Source organism: Abramis brama, assembly GCF_963993115.1.
Source record: "Abramis brama genome assembly, chromosome: 13".
Taxonomy (NCBI): Eukaryota; Metazoa; Chordata; class Actinopteri; order Cypriniformes; family Leuciscidae; genus Abramis; species Abramis brama.
Genome location: NC_139975.1, coordinates 18,541,266 through 18,557,752, shown reverse-complemented (window position 1 = coordinate 18,557,752; position 16,487 = coordinate 18,541,266). Strand labels below are relative to the sequence as shown.

General features: G+C 36.3%; 1 protein-coding gene across 1 annotated transcript in view; it reads right to left on the bottom strand.

The window, feature by feature from the left end:
• Positions 1–10,121: 10,121 nt before the first annotated feature.
• The window catches only part of kdrl (kinase insert domain receptor like), a 46,426-nt gene continuing 40,060 nt past the window's right edge, over positions 10,122–16,487 (bottom strand). The window contains exons 27-30 of the mRNA XM_084132331.1: positions 15,392–15,513; positions 14,650–14,728; positions 14,443–14,543; positions 10,122–11,864 (exon numbers count right to left, since the gene is read on the bottom strand). Coding sequence (XP_083988457.1) covers positions 11,687–11,864; positions 14,443–14,543; positions 14,650–14,728; positions 15,392–15,513 — 480 coding nt within the window. The 3' untranslated portion in view covers positions 10,122–11,686. The remainder of the gene's footprint in view (positions 11,865–14,442; positions 14,544–14,649; positions 14,729–15,391; positions 15,514–16,487) is intronic.

Below are 16,487 nucleotides of genomic sequence, written 5' to 3'. Positions count from 1 at the left end.
AAATGGTTTACGTGCAATCAAAATTGATTTTACATCCGTTCACCACACAGAAACTATTTATCATTTTAAAAAGGCACGCATTAAATTTGGCTATTCTGTGGTAGGCCATGCTTATTATATTTCAGTTGGCTTATAGGCTATATTATTCAAGTATGGAAAGCATTAACTTCTTTTCAACATATTTTAGGTTCAAATCTATATTGGTAGTTTACATTAAATAGTTCTAGTCGTCCTGTGGCGTGACATATGCTTTACTTAAATAGCTTTTTAAAATTAACACTTTTTTATTATATGTTATGTTCATTTTAAATATTAAGTTGCTGTAACTGATTTCTGGCTGTTTGTTTATCAAAAGTTTAGTGCAAACTGCTAAAAATTAAATTAGTATAATCATCTGCAGTTCAGTTATATCACTTTATAAAGACTTGGATAAAGATGAGACATGGATTTATGGAATGCCTCCTTGAAAATGGTTGAAAATGATTGTGTGCTGTGCTGTTTTTTTTTGTTTTTTTTATAAATCTAATTATTTAAAATTGTAAAATTAATATACATGCATTTTATGACATCATCAGTTGACAGACTTCAAGGAAAACAAATTATATAAAAAATAATTTATGATAATATTTTATGTAAATGAACTAAAAAAAAGTTAAAATTAAGGATTGTGATTATAATAGATACAATTATTATATATCTGCTAGAGTTTAAATGGCCTAGCCTACTTTAACAACATATTTAGAGCAGTTTTTCTTAAATAAAAATGTATCAATCCAATTAGGATTAGGCCTATGTCAAATTAGCCTACCCATACTGGGGAAAACATGTGACATATCAGATATATCAGCTTGAACTGTTGTTGTTTTTGTAAATGTATGTAGGGTGACTGATATTATTTATAGAAGCCTATGAGATCAGTAAGCATGAACACATCCGCAATTTCAGAATGACAAAGAAAGTTTGAATGACTGTTATTGGTTTCTCTGATATTTAACAGGCAATCAATTATGAGACCTATATGTTCTATTTGTTCTGCTATTGTGAACTCACACTATAGTAAATGAGTATGGGGTTAAACTATTACTTTTTGTTGGATAATAGACCGTTTCAATGCTGCTCCAAACAATTTGCCAAAAAAGTGGTCTCGTGCCTAAATATATCACAACCTATTTGATGGTAATATACGATATGGATAGATGTTGTATATATATATTTTTTTTTTTTTTGCAGAATATGTGGTCATATATATCCTACCATAACAAGCTGAAGGCCAGATCTGGGTTTTGCGCGCGCACATGTTGCTGATGCAGGTGTACGCAATTAAGAAAGCGACAAGTTGGTTTGGCGACTCAACGCACAGCACAGCGACGCCCTCTGCTGGTCGATCAGCTGCAAGAGCGACTCAGTCTGAATTAAAAGGTATTGCTGAACGACATTTTTATGACACATTTTCTGACATATATGCATGTCACAAAACGTGGCATATATTCATCTTTTATTAAATGAAATGAAGAATTATTCCCATCATTCATTATAAATAATCAGGACCATTACAGAAAGACCTCTAGGGGGCAGTATTCACTAGGTAATGTACTGGTTGTTTCCGTCGTGTCTAACAGCTGGGGCCTGTTTCAATAAGGAGGTTCAACCAACTCTGAGCTGACTTACCCTGAGATGGGAAACTCTTGAGTTTTTGGTTTCAGAACAGCTGAAATTAGTTAGTTCAATCAACTCTGAGTTAAGCGCGTGCACCACAACTATAAAAAGCCATTATCAATGGAGCACAGATATTATGAGTCACCATGGCAACAGCGCCAGACAAAAAGAGGTCTTCATATTTCTTCACATTTTAATTACTGTTATACAGTGATGGGTGTAATTAATTACCAAGTAATCTAAATACTGTAATTTAATTAAAGGGATTACTCTTAATTCTTCTGTAATTTAAAGTTAAATCTGATGTAACTGTATTAGACTATAGAACAATTCTGTATAGGCTATTTAACATACATTTTTAAAAGGTATATTTTTAATGTAACCTTCTCCCTCTACACTCTTTGGTCAATTCAATAATAATTCATGCAAATATTGTTTATTTGAAAGCATTAAAAGTGCAGTTTCTTGTCTCTCCTTGTATTGTTCAAGTGTTTAAGGTTGACATGGGATTTAGTAATTAGTAATAAGTAGACCAATAATTTCTAAAGATAGTCATTATTACATTAATCTAATTACACTGTTGAAGATGTCATTTGTAGTTAGTAATACAAGTAACTTATCCAACTGTTATAATATCAGAGGTGAAACTGGAAGAACAGTATGTTATTCAACCTAATTTTAATTTTCATGTAGGTGCAATCCTGCAGGTATTTAAAGAACATGGCAGCAGCTGAAATTTAAATATAAAAACATAATTCAGTCAAGTAAGGCTTGAGCATAGTATGGGTGTAGGCTACCTGACTTTACAAACATGTGACATATTAAATAACTAAAGCATCCAGTGTCTAGCAGTGCAGCAGCATTTTTGGCTGAGGGAATTCCTGGAGGGACTTCAGAGCCAGTCACTCCCAAAGATACAAGGGCCTTCATAAAATGTAAGAGGTTTACATATGTGTTATTTTTTATATAGGCTATTTTTGATATTTCCATTTATTTTACTTTGGGTTAGGATTTTTGTTGGTCCCAATAGATTCTGATGGTCCAGTAAATGCCACAGTTTAATTCTGTAGAATTTGTTTAGAACTACATTATGTAACTAACACTAATCTACTACTGTGTTTTCAGTTGCCAGTTAAGGAGTTATATAGACTTCATCTTATTAACAAAACAAAAAAAAGCAATATTTTATTTATTAATAAAATATTAATTTTATTAATAAAAATGTACTGAAAGAATGAATGAGGTGTTTAAACACCACTTCCTCTTTAAAAAAGGGGAGGAGACCGAAAGAAACTCTGGGTTTCCTGAAGAAAACCTGCTCCCGACCAGGTTAGGTTCACAGAGTAAGTTACCATGGTAACTGACTCTGAGTATAAGTTACCTCTCTTTCTGAAACAGGCTTGACTTACTCTGCTTTCTCAGGTTTGACATACCTCCCATTCTGAAACAGAAAACTCAGAGTTTCCCTCATTTCAGGGTTAACATACTCAGAGTTTTCACCTAACCTCCTTTCTGAAACAGGCCCCTGAAGACTAATCACATTTCTGTTAATTTATGTGAATTATTGAGCAATGTTTGTTTAGAATAAAGCAGGGGTGGGCAAACTTTTTGGCTCAAGGGCCACACTGGGTTTTAAAATTTTACAGAGGGCCGGCCCAGTAGCAGATTATGAAACACGATCTCATGAAAGTACGTATCTATACCACAAATTTTATTTCTCGTGCCATTTATATGCCAAAAATGTTTTTGCGTGCATATGCTACGCACTGTAAACCCCTTGGTTAGGATTAGGGGTGCGGAGTGCGTGCCTATTACACGCCATAAAGTGCGTATCATATGCACGCGAAAACTGCGTATCATAAGCACTACAAATACAATTCGTGGTATTCGCACTTTCATGAGATCGGGCTGAGCAAACACATTTACGTTGTGGCAACGTCTGCGCGAAATTCAACAACTGAGAGACGACATTCTGACAATACATTTTTTATGCTAGACATCCCCCATTTAGCATGTTATATATAACAACATGTTTTGAGGCTAATTTTAATTAGTCAGATGTTAGATAATTATAGCCTATACTTTTTAAATATTGTTTATCCTTATTATTATTTAATGGGCCTAACAGTAAATTAGGAACAAAACACCTGCAAGTGTACACTTAGAAGAGTAAAAATGACAGAACGTTACATTAATTCAACTTTATTAAAACTGCATATGGCAATCAATTTGCACTTCCAAAAGTCATACATTTGTGGGGAAAAAACGAAATAAACGAATATACAAATTTATTTTAAGAATAATAAAATAAAACATAAAAAGCAAAGGCAGATCAGAACATTTAATGAACAAAACCGGGTTCTGTACATGGCAGACAGGGGAGCGTAGCCGAAAACCGGGCGATAAAGGTCGGTAAACGGAATCAGTCAGGATACATTCACAAATCCAGAGGAGCAAAGAAACTAAATAGCAGGCAAATCAAAGGAAAAACTAAACAGGTGTGCAAGCAGTTACCAAACATTTTTTTCTCTGTGGGTTTCCAAAAAAAGAAAAAACATTAACGTGCAACAAATGCGCTTAAGTCACTGTCTGTTTGGTTTCCATGGTGACGCGTCATCGCTTGTTACGTGACACACCGCAGCCACAACAGCGCTGAATGAATGATGATCTGCTTTCATGTCATTTTTCCTTTTTTACATTTGTTAGCTATGGCATGAAATATCTGATATTCTGTCAAATATATGCAACGTAATATATATATAGCAAAAAGTATTGCAAGAAAAAGGCAAAATGAATGCGATCTTAAGACGATTTTTTAAATACTCGACGGGCCGGATTAAACAGCCTAAATGTGGCCCGCGGGCCGTAGTTTGCCCACCCCTGGAATAAAGCCTCTGCATGATAATTAGCCTACTAAAATACCATACTAAAGAAAGCCTACAGTGGTCTGCCAGAACATACAAGTTTAAGATGGTTAGCTTATTCAAGAAATCACACTCTCTTAGTTTGTTAGCATTTTAGCATCATGTTATGTTGAGTCTGTTGAAAGTCTGTGAGTCTCCAATGGATGGAAATGAACTTCAGAGAAAGGGAAGAGGTTTTGAAATGATTCAGCCGAGTGAGATCATGTTTTATCCGAGGAGAAAATGCTACCAGTGCGACAGATTTACAGCTTTCCTGGAAACATGAAAATAACAACATATGTGTCCCAAATGGTTTGGGGACAGTGCTCAAAATAGTTTCAATTATGTATCATAATATGTTTTCTCATTTTCATTTCCGCAATGAGAGGTCATGATACTGTTCATAAGAATATTGCTACATCGTATATTTATAGGTCCTCAAATCAAGTTTGAAAGATTTTATTGGGAACTATAATGCTATTTCAGAAATGTCAGAAGTCATTACACAATGTTTGCTCAGAGAGCCTTTAGTGCAGTCATTCCCTAGTTTTATGCCATGAGAAGTCTTGTTGAAGAATTTTCTCAAACTTTTTTTTATTTTTTTATTCTATAGATAAACACTGAAAATCACACATGGTTTTAAATGCATCCAACAAATTCCAAAACAGAACAGTTTTGCTAAAACAGCATGTCTGAAATCAGAGCAATTGCATAAACCTTTACATGTGCATGGGAAGATGAAGGCAGTATGCATGGATTTTACTGGTGAGATCTTTTTTTTTTTTGGTTCAAATTATTCTGGGGCTTTCTTTCAGTTACAACCAAAAACCACCATAAAGTTCAGTGGTTGTACTCGGGTCCATTCTGAAGATTAATGAATCATTTATGAGTTTATCATCATTAGTTATCCCATCTTGTTTTGTTTTTTTATACAACATAAAAAATATTTGGATATTACATCCAATAGCATAGAGTATCTTTTAGACCTTTTTTTTTTATTTATTTTTTTAGCAGTTTTGAGGCTAGAGTTCTCATAGCGCTGTAGATCAGATGTTTCTGAATTGTTTACAATGTCAGAATTCTTGACATATTATAAATAGTTTACTTTTAATCATTGGAGCTCTGTGGGGAGAAAAGGAATTTAGTTTGATCTGAAGGCCAAAGTCTAAGACAACTATTTTTAAGACAAATAGTCTGTGTGATTTTGTCAGAACTCTTTGACCCTGCCCTTGGGCGTCATGGGAGTTTATTAACATATTTGGAGCTATTTGTATTTTCAGTGCTACCTTTCTGGGAAAAGGTGGGCAAAAGCCATAATCTGTGGTAAATTAAGTCCACTCCATTGTCTCAGCAATAGGTAAGAGGTACGGATGTGGTTCCCCCCAACCCGGATCCTGCTATTCCCTGCTCTCCCTCACCAGAACACAACGTGGGAAGTGTGAGCAGAGGGGAAGACCACTCCATTAATGGGAATTGTACAAAGGAAGGAGAATGGGGTATGATAGGATTTCAAGGCATTCTGTTTTGTCACTGATTGCATGAATGAGTTTTGGCAGACTCCCAAAGGCTCCAATATACCACGTCTGTTTTAGTGATTAATGAAGCATCTTGCCACCGGGGGGCTGTTTTCCTTGGGAAGGGACTTTGGAAGTAGATTTACACATTGTTGAACAAGAAAAACAAAATGGTCCCTATAGGAGAGAGCCTTTAATTAGATGCATGATGTTTTCCTCAGAGATAATTTTAGCAGATTCCATTATGAAGTTATAAAAAGACTACAGTTTACAATCTCGTATTATATTATACTGTTTTAACTGAAAGCAACTTGCACTGACATATCTTAAAACATGTCAGTGTCATTGTTTTGTCTCAAGATGCAGGCCCGGTAAGTCGGTAAGATTTTTTTACACGTTTCTCTGTGCTCATTAAGTCTGAAAAATACAATAAAAACAGGAATATTGTGAAAGACTGTTACAATTTAAAATAACTGTTCTATTTTAATACCATTTAGCAGTCATTACTTATTCATTAATAACATAACTTTTAATTCAGAGAGAGATTGATGAAGCATATGTGAATTACCTGTGTCTGTTCAGCAGAAGCATCTCTACAAATAGCGAAACTGTATGTTTATATGCTTCAAGAACATCAGCGTTATTACCTCGCTAGTGGGAAATGCTATGTGGCTTTTAAGTTGCTATTTTAGTGCTATTTTACAAATAAAATCATCAGAGCAGCGCTGACAACACGTTTTTATGCGAGTGTGTATCTGTACTGTATGTGTTCGTTTGAGTTGGAGAAAGAGAGAGAGGGAGAAAGAGTATGTGCTAATTATGTCCATGTTGCTGTCACAAAATTATGTTTTATTATGTACGGAATGTACATAATAAAACATAATTGTGTGGCAATAAACAGTATAAATAAAAATGTATATAACAGTTTTCTATTAGTCTTATTAAGTGCAAACAATAAGTGCAACCATAATCAAAGTACTCAATCAATATTCAAAGTGCAAAAAGGGACCAAATTTTTCTTCAGGCATGATATAGAGCTAAGAGCTGGTCCAACTAGACAGTCCAGCCTTAGATAGCTTTCATATTGGGAGATATTCACAAGCATTTATCAAGACATTTATCAGAAGCTTAGGCTCTGTTGTGCAACGAATACTCTGCTATGGTCTTCTCAGTTATCTCATCACTTACTCTTGTCACGTGATCAGTGGATTCTGATTCCTGCTGCACTACGTACAACTCTGCAGCTTGTGATGGATGAGCTGGATAGTATTTGAAGTGACCGTCATCCAACAGAATTAAATGTTTTTTATCTCTATAAAAAGCAACGTATGTAACGTAAACGTAGCGGTGGCATATTCTATCCTAACTTCAACCTCACACTCAAAATCGCGAGACAGCTTTTCACCTCGACAAGAAATCTCGTCACATTTTTATCTCGCGAGATTAAAACAGTTCATTTTTGAGCAAAAAAATAAGATCTCACCTGTAAAATCCATCTTCCCATGCACATGTAAAGGTTTATGCAATTGCTCTGATTTCAGACATGCTGTTTTAGCGGAACTGTTCTGTTTTGGAATTTGTTGGATGCATTTAAAACCATGTGTGATTTTCACACCACTAATGTCTACATTTATTTATTTCCACATGTATTTAGTTCCACATTTCTTTGTCTGTATGCCAATGAGGGAGCGCGTTTTACCCATAGACTGTAAAAAATAGGTTTTACCTCAGACACTGAAACTACTTTAGCCATGCGTTTCCCTAAAATTGCACATTTGTCAACCAATCAGATTCAAGCATTCAACAGCCCTGATTGGTTGACGTCGAACATGCGATCAATGCATCAACATAAAATGTACAGTCATGGTCAAAATGATTGGCTCCCTTGGTAAGTATGAAAAAATAAGCCTGTAAAAATAAATTTGCATTGTTAATCCTTTTGATCTTTAATAAAAAAAAACAAAAAAATAAATAAAAAAAACTAACCTTTCATTGAAGTAAAAGAATTGAAAAGTGAGGAAAATCTCTTTATGAAATAAATGTTTTTCTTCAATACACGTTGGCCATAATTAATGGCGCCCTTTTATTCAATAATTTTTGCAACCTCCTTTTGCCAAGATACCAGCTCTGAGTCTTCTTCTATAATTCCTGATGAGTTTGGAGAACACCTGACAAGAGATCACCAGAGATCATTCCTCCATACATTCTTCTCTTCAGTTCACTCCACTCATTTTCTACAGGGTTCAGGTCAGGGACTGGGATGGTCATGGCAGAAGCTTCATTTTGTGCTCAGTGACCCATTTTTGTGTTGATTTGAATGTTTGTTTTGGATCATTGTCCTGATGGAAGATCCAACCGTCCGTTATGAGATTTCTAGCAGAGGTGGTCAGGTTTTGATTTATCTGTTGGTATGTCCAGGACCTCCGGCAGAAAAAAGCCCCAAAATTTCACAGATCCAGCAGTAGGCCTATATTTAACCATGGGCATGGGGTACTTTTTATCCCTGTTTGTACCAAACCCATCTGGTGTTTTTTCATCTGACTACAGAAACCAGTCCCGTTTGAAGTTCCAGTAGTGTCTAAGAACTGAATATGCTGGAGTTTGTTTTTGGATGAGAGCAGAGGATTTTTCTTGAAACCCTCCTAAACAACATGTGGTGATGTAGGTGCTGTTCGAGTTTTCTTTTAGGCTTTCTGACCCCAAGACTCAACTAATCTCTGCAATTCTCCATCTGTGATCCTTGGAGTCTTTGGCCACTCAAACTTTCCTCCCCACCATGCATTAAGACAATATAGACACATGTCCTCTTCCATGCAGATTTGTAACATCTTTAGTTGATTGGAACTTCATAATTATTGCCCTGATGGTGGAAATGGGAATTGTCAATTTTCTTACAGCCACTTTCTGTTTTGTGAAGCTCAACAATCTTTTGCTGCACATCAGAACGTTTCCTCATATTTATACTCCTGTGAAACAATAAGTCATGGCTGAACAATGTTCCTAGTCACCCTGGTATGCTGATTTCTTTTAAATATGAATGGGAGCATACTTCGTATATCTTAGTCATAGGAATTTCTAGGGGTGCCAATAATTGTGGCCAGTGTGTTTTGGAGAAAAACATCTATTTCTTAATGTGCAATATCAAAAGGATAAACAATGCAAATTTATTTTACAGCCATCTTTGATCATATTTACCAGGGGTGCCAATAAATCTGACCAGGACTGTATATACAAAAATATTAATTTAATGTGTATTTTATGTTTCTATGTTAATAAACTGGAAATTATGCTCATGGAAATAATGACTGAGCAGTAATATTCATGTCCATTTAGAGCAAAGGAAATTGAGAACTGTGATTTACTGCCGAGCTCAGAGACTGTGTGTACTTCCTGCGAGTGTGGAAAAATATGAGGTGTGCGTGAATGCCACGTTTGTGCTCGCAGCCAGAATATGATGACCCCTAACCCTCCCAACATCCTTCCCTTGTTTGTTTATGCTTCATATTCCTGAATTAGTTTACACAGTCTCACAGCCTTCATTAACACACCGCCAATCCACAATCAATCAAGTGACTTTTTACCAAGTGTACTGTAAACACTGTATATCTCCATTATGACAAGCAGAAACAGCTCTGGTGTTTTAGTGCCAAAGCTGGGGGGCACTGTTGGCCCTTAGGAAGTTTAGTGTTTGGAGTCCTGTTGTGATGGGAATGATGGAGAAGCCCTTCCTTTTCTTGCTCACAGAGGTATTGTCCCGGTGACAGACAGACTGCCGTCACCTCGGCCCGCTCAGGAAATGTGTCTCTGTGGCCAAGAAGCAGGAGGAAGAGAGCACAGATGACACACAGCCTAACTATCTCCACCAACAATCTTAGAATAGTTGCAAAATGTTACTGGAAATATGTATAGATAGACCTATTGGAAATGATGCTTTAGGAAGAAAACTACAGTGCAGTGCCATTGAATTATTTCTGTGCATTTTTATTTATGTATTAGCCATAAAATACAGGCATGTACTAGTACAAATGCAATCATGACTCTGAAAATGTGCTATATATAAATATATAGATCTTTATTTATGCTGGGTTAATATTAAAATACAGTTATAATACAAAAAAAATATATATATATGTAGAAAATATCAGTGCATACAATTTTACTTCACAAATACCAGTCAACATCACAACATAATTGAAAGCATCCTTGGCAGTATATACATTTCATTATTCCATCAGCTATGAATGTAGTACTGGGACTTAAAAACAATAATTTTCAGCAATCACGGGCCTAACCGCTTTTACAACGGTCAATATAATCTGCTTTAACCAATGCAATGATTTCCCATCCATTCCATCCCACAGTGTTGGTTTACTTGCATACAGATGTTAAGGAGTTAATACTGATAGCACCTACATGAGTGCACATGCTTTTACTATAATTATCATGTCCATTTAAATAGTGACCAGCCTGTTGAAAATATTATAGCCTGCCCTGCAAGCTTTAGTAGTATTTTAGCACAAAAGACTACTGAATTAGTAACAATATACCTTTCTCTGATTAATAGCTGCACAACATAGTACGTGCTGTTATGTATACAGTAGTGTAATCAACATAAATATGGAAAGTACACAATGCAGTGTAACTGTTGTTGAACAGAGCAAGGCCTTTTTATTGTGGTCCACATTTGATCAATAATTAACCGAATGCTTCCTATTAAATGTGCATGAATAATTTACTTGCTAAGGCTTCTGAAGCCACTTTCACAGTGATAGACTGGATGTTAGGCACCCACAAGCCACTCTGTCTTGCCATATGTAAGAAGTTTGATTCATTTTTAAAAAAAGAACCAGAATAAACGCTATGATCTTCTGCCAGATAAAAAAATACTACATGCGGGAACAAAAGTGATTCATTTGAGCTTCATAGGCCAAGACTCAGGAAAACGGCCCTCAGACTGGAAAATGGAAACACAATGTGCATCCTAAGTGTTGATGATCAATGTGTCCTGCAATATCAGATTGAGTTCTGGGAAGGAATTTCAGACCGCACATTCAATTATTCATGATCTGTGGTCTTTGTTTGATAGTTTGTCTGACAGTTGCGTGAAATGCGAGTAAAATCTGTTCTAAAGAAAAATATTTATTATCCTAAAAAAGCTCTGAAATAATAATTTTAGCAAAATAAAAATAAAATATCACATAACCAAAATTCCAGTTTCCATTTCAATAAAATATTTATCTAGAAATAAAATAAGGATTGCCTTTGTCCTCTCCTTCTAACCACTGAACAAATGATTTCATAATTAGCCACCATTCTGTATGAAGAATGCCATTTCACTGGGGAAAACAGTGCCGTTATTGTAATAAAATGTGCTTTTTGTGTTCACAGTAGACAGCAGGAATACCTGAGGTGGTCTGTAGCTGTATCTCAGACTGCCACAGTGATATGAGTGGCAGTCCACTGTACTCATGTACTCATACACTACCTTGAAAAGGTGCACAGAAAGAGGAAATGTGAAACTCTGATGACCAGAGTAAAGTTGAACAGAAAAAATGAAATTGAGAGAATGTCCCAACCAATCAGACTTCTGGTGGCTTACAAGTGCAGACCAACTCAGACGGGTGGTGTGGAGTAACGGACCACATAGTTATAGTCTGGAGGTGGGCTGTGACATTCCAGCTCTGGGTCAAGAGAGGAGTCCTCCAGACTCAGGTCCAGTGAGGGAACAAGCGCTGGGTATTTCTCCTTTTCACCCTCCAGCAGAACGGACTCCTTGCTTTTGCTCTTCATCCTGTGGGAGGAGCAAAGGGGTTTTAATGTAAACATTTCAAATTAATTTTGAATAGTATTATTATTTTGCTGTACTGTGTATGCAAACTTTGCTCTGTGTGTTGCAATGGGTTTCAATAACATCTTCATCCGGGGTCATTGGGTCAGACACCCTGGAGGGCATTGCTTTTAGTCTAAAGGGGCAGTAATTTGCAGTAAATATCTATAGGAAACAGATTGGCATGTATTGGGGTCTGTACACAGTCGGTGCAAAGCACTCCACATATGTGCATACTGAATGTGGGAGTATCAGGTGGAATCCAGAGGGACAATGTTGAGGGAGACTCTTGGACAGCAGTAAAGCTGTAGAAGGTCAAAGGTGACAATGATTGAGTGGGTCCTTGGCAGGGGCCGCCTCTTTACAATATATACATCATTCTCTACATACACTGAGTGGCTTTTTTTTCCCATGGCTGTGACCATGGCAACCTGTGCATGGCTTTGCCAGATGGTTTCTGGCTGTGCCCAGCTTTTTTATCATATCTAGGATGTGGACTGCATTGGATGTGACAAGATGGGGGAGTGCTGACAGAGGCGAAACAGAGTGTTTTTAATGAAAACCTGTTGATTTTGTTCATTTGACAACCAAGCTCTGCAATCTTCCCTGCTGCTGTATTTATGTTATAGAGGAGGAGGGGTGTGGTGTTATTAAAACTTATTACACAGGTCTCTGGAATTCTCGATTCTGATTGGTCGATTACAGCATTCAACGGTCTAATATTTCCTAATATTCGCTGATGTCCATTTATTTGAATGAAATTGGCACTACTTTCATGTCTCTCATATCACACAATGGACTCGCTCATCTCAATTATTGATTATAGTGAAAATTAACTTTAGTATTAATATCACTGTAATATTGTTACAGTATTCATCTTGTTACTACAGTAGGCTGAAAGCTTTGTAAATTTGTTTCTTAGCAGAAGCTTTAAGATAATTATTGATTATTAGGTAAAATTATAAAATTTTATAATTATAAAAAACCCTTGTCAGGGTTTATTTTGTGATAATGACATGTTGACTTGGCATCATCTTTTGAAAGATGTCTCTTATGCTCACCAACTCAATAATATTATGACATATTATTACAATTTAAAATAACTTTTCTATTTTAAAATATTTTAAAAATATATTTATTGCTGTGATGGCAAAAATTAGGCTGTGATGTTTGTTTTTTTGTCTTGTGGACTACATGTTAAAAAAAAATCTTATTCAGGACAGTACTAAATAAAAAATCTATTTTTTCATTAAAACAATTAACATTTTGCAGATTCTGCAAGGGGTATGTAAACTTTTGAGCATGACTGTATGTATGTATATATATATATATATATATATATATATATATTTCTGACCCAAAACCTTTGTACGGTAGTGTAGATTTATTTTTAACATGATATAGAAAGATCCTTTTTCAGATGAAGATCATATAATATAGCTCTGGCATTGTGGTGTTACCACTACCCAACTACTCTTATCTAATGCCAATTGCGTGTTTAAACTGAACACTTCTAAACAGCATGACCAATTAGTTAACCACTTTGCCTCTCCGGGTCTGAGTCATAAACCTTCAATCAGTAAGAGATTATCACTATTTGTCTAGCTGCAATTGGTGGTGCAAACTGTCGACCCTCAAATATTAGGATGCCATATAGTCCATGAGGCCCTGAATGCAATTTAGAGGATAACCTTAGTAGATTAACCCTGGCCTTTGCTACACTGGAAGACCATAAACGGCATCTCAGATCTCAAACGGTTTAACAAAACCAAGGCAAATCCAGCCCAATGGCTTTCCATTAATAACTTAAAAGACCCCCTTCGCTTTAGTTTTCAGCACCATTTGCCCTGGGGCACTTTTATGAACAAGTCATGTTGTCTCAGACCACAGCACACTTTAGTCTGCAGTTAATAAATCATTAGGCTGGTCGAGGACGAGAACTGACAATGTTTTAATCATCTATTTCATCAGTCAGTCCATATATTTAAGTTTTATACATTCTGTAGCAAAAATACTTGGACTCTAAATGGAATATATTAGGGTCTCTAACACTATTAAGCACTCATTCTTTCAATTACTTCCTCAAATAAAATAAAATAAAGGCATAATTCAATGCGTATTATTATTTGAAATGGCAAAATGCCATATCTGTAGCCGTGCCATTTCAGCGATGGAGTCAGAGGCCATTACAGCCCAGGCGGCACAAACAAAGATGCTAGTCACCAGACCTTGCAGCCAGCTTTAACAAGTCACACGCCCAGCCCTGCTTTTGTTGTCTGGCTGTTGAGATTGTCACCTTAGGCAATATCTCTCCACTGTGCCATTGTTTGAGAGACTCTCGTGCAGGCACGTCTCTCAAAGAAAAGGGGTAGTGACTGGAGTCGTGTGGAGCTTGGGGGAGAAACTGTATGACAATTGTGTCATCTACATTCCAGCCCAGTGGGAGGGTCTCTAGGGCATACGCCGACAGCCCTACCCATTCTTGTGGTTCTGGACGTGGCCAGGCAAAAGGTCTAAACAGGACTGAATATACTGTACTCACGCTCGGGCCATGAAACTCTGCGGTCGGGCCAGTGACTCCAGGCGTTTCAGTGTCTTCATGTCATCTGAAGATAGACCTATCCCACTATCTGACTGCCCACCCTGTGAACAACCAAGATGACTTAACCACAGAAACAACATTTTTGCATTGTTGCGTAATGTGAAAATTAAGTGCTATTTCTTATGTGCGGAAAATCAAGCTCTTCACCTCGTGGATCTTGTTGGTTCCATTCTCCAGGATAACTTCATCAAAGGTCTTCACACTCGCTGGGCGGATCTTGATGTTCCTGAAAGCATCAAATACTCCACATAAGATCAGTCTGGAAAGTTTCTCATGACATCATGTCTGGCAGATTCAAACAAATACATGAAACATACTAAAGTAAGAGGGATGTGTTCGATATCACAGTTTCCAAGTAGAAGTTCAATACTTTGTTGAATAAAATACTTTTAAATTTAATTTTACGCAGCAGGGATAGCTCTTTAATTCAGCTTTAGGGATAGCAGAATTTCAATACTATTCTCTATACTTGAAGGATTCATGGAAACACAAGAGTTGGATAAATATTATCTTAAGTAGGCATAAATCCTGAAACTGCATTTGTGGTACAAGAGGAAATTCCTTGAGGGGCCCTTAATGCTACGAGGACTGTTCCTTATCAAGAAACAATTAGTGTTTCCTTCACCCTTTGCCTTATTTTAAAGCATTCAAATGAAGGCCATTGGGATGAAATGTGGTTCATGTTTGGTTAGAAGAGGAAAATGTACTGTATGGAAACCAGAAAAATGTTGGTAGAACTTAATCTACAAAAAACACATTTCTGAAATATTCCTCATGAATAATGTATCGACTGGTTTTTAACATATCGACTGGTTTTTAACATCAGAAATACAAATACAGATCAGTCTGAGCATATAACTGCTAAATGGATAAGATAAAGCTATCTTACCAAGCCATCCCGGAGTCTCTAAGAGAGACAGGTCTGGAGGAGGTCTCCTTTGTGGGGCTCGGGTTTGAGGGGTCTGCTTTGGTCAACAGGGCCGTGTTGATTGGAATGTAATGCTTTCCCTCCTAAAAGACACAAAGTGTTTAAAAATTCAGCACATTTTAAAACGGTGACATCACCCTGCATATGGTATTGTAGGATTCTGGAGGAATCTGTACATAAATCTGCAGGGGAATGTGTGAATAAGTTTTATGGATATGATGTTATTAGGGACAGTCCAGGCAGTACACTAAGCTTGATTCCTTATGTGAGAGAGGGAGTTTGGATGTCTTCCAATTCAGGCGGCTTAGAATATGTTTTGATCTCAGTGCTGTGTATTGTAGCCTTTGACTGAGACCATATCTTCTATTATAAATCATATGCCATATTATAAATCAAATCCATTCCTTACCTTTCTTTTTGAACTGAGAAAAATGTATCAGAACATACTGATACTGATACTACAGATGGTGGATTTTTACATTTCTTCTGCTTGGATATCGTGTTGATTAGTACAGGCATTGAAATTCACAAAAAAGTTTCAATTTCAGTATTTAAATTAGCTTGGTAAATGAGATACATTTTTGTGTGTATGTAAATGTAATATTTTTATGTCTATGCTTGTATTTGCTTAAACATACAGTACTTTTCAAAAGTTCAGGGTCATCTAAAGTGACAGTAAAGACATTTATAATGTTACAAACTGTTTGCAACATTGATAACAATATTCATAAGCACCAAATTCTGAAGGATGATGTGACACTGAAGACTGGAGTAATGATGCTAAAAATTCAGCTTTGCCTTCACAGGAATACAATTATTATTATTATTTTTTATTAAAAAAAGAAAACAGTTATTTTTAAATTTCAATAATATTTCAGAATTAAATTTTTTTACCAACCCTAAACTATTTGACTTCATGAGTGACTTTGCTTGTCTTAAATTGTATTTACAGTCGCTCTGAACTCACATTAATAACTCATTCACCTTTGATCTGTGAATAACTGTTTGCAGTGACAGTCTGCCATGGTGTTCCTGTGTAACAGTAGTGCATCTCTCA